At 37.2% G+C, this 4270-nt stretch overlaps 1 protein-coding gene across 1 annotated transcript in view; it reads right to left on the bottom strand.

Moving 5' to 3' along the window:
• Positions 1 to 4270, bottom strand: part of STRN (striatin, calmodulin binding protein) — a 167623-nt gene that overhangs the window by 14788 nt on the left and 148565 nt on the right. The window contains exons 12-13 of the mRNA XM_006882355.1: positions 2253 to 2300; positions 896 to 1017 (exon numbers count right to left, since the gene is read on the bottom strand). Coding sequence (XP_006882417.1) covers positions 896 to 1017; positions 2253 to 2300 — 170 coding nt within the window. The remainder of the gene's footprint in view (positions 1 to 895; positions 1018 to 2252; positions 2301 to 4270) is intronic.

Here is a 4270-nt window from a genome sequence, read left to right as displayed (position 1 = left end):
AAGAAGGAAGCCCCTGCCCCTCCCAAAACTGAAGCCAAAGCAAAGGCATTAAAGGCCAAGAAGGCAGTCCTGAAGGGCGTCCACAGCAAAAAAAAAAAAAAAAAAAAAGATCTGCAAATCACCCACCTTCCGGTGGTCTAAGACACTGAGACTCCGAAGACAACCCAAATACCCCCAGAAGAACGCCCCCAGGAGAAACAAGCTTGACCACGATGCCATCATCAAATTTCCCCAGACAACTGAGTCAGCCATGAAGAAGATAGAGGATAACAACACACTTGTGTTCATTGTAGATGTCAAGGCCAACAAGCACCAAACAAGCTGTGAAGAAGCTCTATGACATTGAAGTGTCTAAGATCAACACTTGGATTAGGCCTGATGGAGAGAAAAAGGCCTATGTTGAACTTGCTCCTGACTATGATGCTTTGGATGTTACCAACAAAATTGGGATCATCTAAATTGCGTCCAGCTGGCTAATCCTAAATACAAATTTTTCTCACCAAAAAAAAAAAATCTAACTTGTATATCCCTCCCAATAACTGATCCATAATGCCAACATTTACTTTGCCTCAAAGCTGTTTAGAAGAGTAATAAAATATTATTATAGATTAGTTGATAATGAATCAAGTAATACATAGACACATAAAATAAAGGAAACCATCATCAGGTTAAAATTTCCAATCAGGTCAACATTTCAGGACTGAGATGTCTTAAGACAAATGATTCTTTTCCTTCATTTTTTTTAGCATTATGTATCAAATGAGTCTTTTAAACAAAATAAACATATGGCTGTCTCTTAAAATTTTATTCTTTGAAACACATACTTATATAGTTTATCTGCTAGAGGGGGAAAAGCAGAAAGCTTTCTTTTTCAAACCTTTGAAGAATCACATACCATAAGAGTCATAGGGATCGATGTTGGGGTTAGTAGTATTCCAGCCCTGGATGAGTCCATCGGTACCTCCACTGTAACACTGCTCACCATTACTACTCATTACCACACACAACACCGGACCTCTGAGAGATAATAATCAATTTCTGAGAATATGACTTGTTAAAAGTAAGAATGCATAAACATTCAAATGACTTTCTACTTTTCCTGGTCTTTATGCTGAATAAAAGGAGTCATTGGGCGGTGCACACAGTTAAGTGTTCGACTACCAACTAAAAGATTAGTACCATCAAGGCATTGTTCATCTGTCTTCCTCTGGGAAATTGATGATTTGCTGAATACCATCGAATCAGAGGCAACAAATAGCTGACCCTCCAGTGGGTTTTCAGAGGTGGTAATCACACAGGAGGAGACTGTCCATCATTCTCCTCAAGATGCAGCTGGTGGAGTCACACTATGGACAACCAGGTTAGCAGCACACCGCCTTACCTCTATGCTACCAAGCAATGCAGGCCAAATCCAGGCTGTGGGAGGTACTGGTAGAGACTTCCAGAATGGCTTTCACATATTTTTAAAGGTTTAAAGCAAAACAAAAATGCAATACAAAGGATAAAATGTGCTTGAGCTGCATAATTCATCGTGTGCTGTACTGCTAAAACACTGGCAGCAGCTCTCTGGAGGTTCAAAGCCACCCTACGCTCCGCAGAAGGGTGAGAAATCTCCTCTGTGTGATTTAGTGCCTCGAAAAACTCACTGAGGCTCAAGTACAAGTCAGTTCCAGTTCAAAGGCAATGAGCTGTGTGGTCTTTTGTAAACTCTACTTTTATGGACAAATATGCCAACATCTGTGTTAATAAATCAAATGGATGCATTTCTTTTTTATTTTTATTATTTTGTGTGTGTATACCATCAAATCAGATCTGACTGGTACAGGAGGAGATTTTTCCTCCTTCTCCAGCAGAGCATCTGGTGGATTCGAACCGCGTACTTCTAGGATTGCAGTGCAGCTTCTTGCCTAGCCACCAGAGCTCGCCATGGATGCATTTCTTAAGTGGTCACAGAAACAAGAAAAGCACACACCATCAGATTTTTTTTAAAAAAAAAAAGAATTTTTTTTTTTTTTAGGATATAAGGTAGGGGAATGTTTCACCTATTTCAAACCTAATTATTTCAGTTTTATGTTAAAGAGGTACATGTCATTTAAACATCTTGCAAATAAAATTTAATTTCATCAAGAATCCCTATGTGATAGTAATATGTAACTAGTATTATATCTCTATCAGTTTCTTTTATAAAAAAACACTAAGTACAAATAATACATAGAATAAATAAATAAACAAAAGAACAAGAACATACTTACTTATGTGCCCTGAAAGTATAGATAGGTTCTACATCGAGAGAAGTACTCCTAAATCAGAGAGAGATGAGAAATGTAAATCTCAGTAGTGAATGGTCAATACCACAAAATAAATTATAGAAATATAAACATTATGCTAACATATCATTCTGGATTACAGAATGTATAAGAAAACTACCTATCACAAACCACATTATTACAGCTTAAAAAACAAGATTTTTACTTAGTAATAACATCTTTTTTCTAGTACTTTTAAACCCCATCATAACTAATGGGAGAGAATCTCACTCAGGGAAATAGGCTGTGAAGGAGAAAATTCTGAGTTCAATTCCCAGTTCTGTCTCTCACTTGCTCAGTTTAATCAATTTATTTTAATCTTTCAGAATTTCAGATTCCTCTAAGTTTAAAACAAAACAAAACATAAAAATATGGATAACACATTTACAACAGCCAGCCACAAATTAAGATACTTGGGAGTGAACCTAACTAGAGATATAAGAGACCTAATACAAAGAAAACTATAGAGCATTTCTGAAAAACACAATAAAAGACCTAAAGAAATTAAAAACTCTGCCTTATTCATGGATAAGAAGACTCAATATGGTGAAAATGACAGTCCTACCAAAAGCAATCTACATGTTCAATGCAATCCCAATCCACATACCAAATTCATTTTTCAAGGAGATTAAAAGGGAAATTATCAAATTTATTTGCAGAGACAAGAGACCCCAAATAAGAAAAACACTTCTGAGAAACAAAAATTAGGCTGGAGGCATAGCACCCCCTGATCTCAAAACCTATTATACAGCAGTGGTAACCAAAACAGCATGGTACTGGTACAATGACAGGCACATCTACCAATGGAACAGAATTGAGAACCCAGATAGACCCAGACATCTACAGTCAACTGATATTCGACAAGGAAATCAAAGCTATCAAATGGGGAAATGACAACCTCTTCAACAAATGGTGCTGGCAAAACTGGACTTCCACCTACAGAAAGGTGAAATAGGATCCACATCTCATACCATACACAAAAATCAACTCAAGGTGGATCAGAAACCAGGGAGTAAAGCCCAAAACCATAACTTTCTTAAGAGACAAACTGGGATCAAGCCTAGAAGCACTAGTCCAAGGTATAAAGAGACTGACAAATATAACCAGAAATACACAATCTAATGAGGATAAAATTGATGCATGGGACCTTCTAAAGATGAAATCGCTATCCAAATCAAAAACTTCTTCCAGTAGGGTGAAAAGAAAATCTACAGACTAGGAACAAATATTTGGTAATACCATTTCAGACAAGAGTCTTACAACAAAAGTTTACAGAATACTCCTGGGCCTCTACAAGAAAAAGACTGATAACACAATTACAAAATGGGCAAAAGACATGGGAAGAATTTTCACAGAGGAAGATATCTGAATGGCAAACAGACACATCAAGAAATGCTCCAAATCACTCGCAATAAGAGAGATGCAAATCAAAATCACAATGAGGTACCATCTCATTCCAGTAAGAGTGGCGAAGTTTAACAGGGCAGCAAGTAGTAGATGTTTGAGAGGATATGGTGAGAAAAGAACTCATCCATTTTTCGTGAGATTGTAAAATGGTACAATCATTCTGGAAAGCAGTTTGACACTTCCTTAAAAAGCTGAACACAGAAATTCCATATGAACCAGCTATTCCACTACTTGGAATAGACCTGAAAAAAAAAATGAAAGCTGAGGCACAAACTGATATTTGTACACTAATGTTCATAGCAGCATTATTCACCATCACAAGAACATGGAAACAGCCCAAATGTCCAATAAATGGATTGAGAAGTTATGGTATACTATGCTGCATGCAGGAGCAATAACTTTGTAAATTATTACATAACCTGGAAGGGACTGCAGAGCATTATGCTGAATGAACTCAGTCCTACAAGGATAAGTTTAAGACCATTATTGTAGAATGAGTATAAGGATCAAGGAGGGTTGGGAGAGGCTGGAAGCAAAGGGATGTGGAGAACAGGGGA

This window comes from Elephantulus edwardii, unplaced genomic scaffold (genome assembly GCF_000299155.1).
Source record: "Elephantulus edwardii isolate Elephantulus edwardi_28Jun2011 unplaced genomic scaffold, EleEdw1.0 scaffold00019, whole genome shotgun sequence".
Taxonomy (NCBI): Eukaryota; Metazoa; Chordata; class Mammalia; order Macroscelidea; family Macroscelididae; genus Elephantulus; species Elephantulus edwardii.
This window is presented reverse-complemented; position numbering and strand designations above follow the sequence as displayed.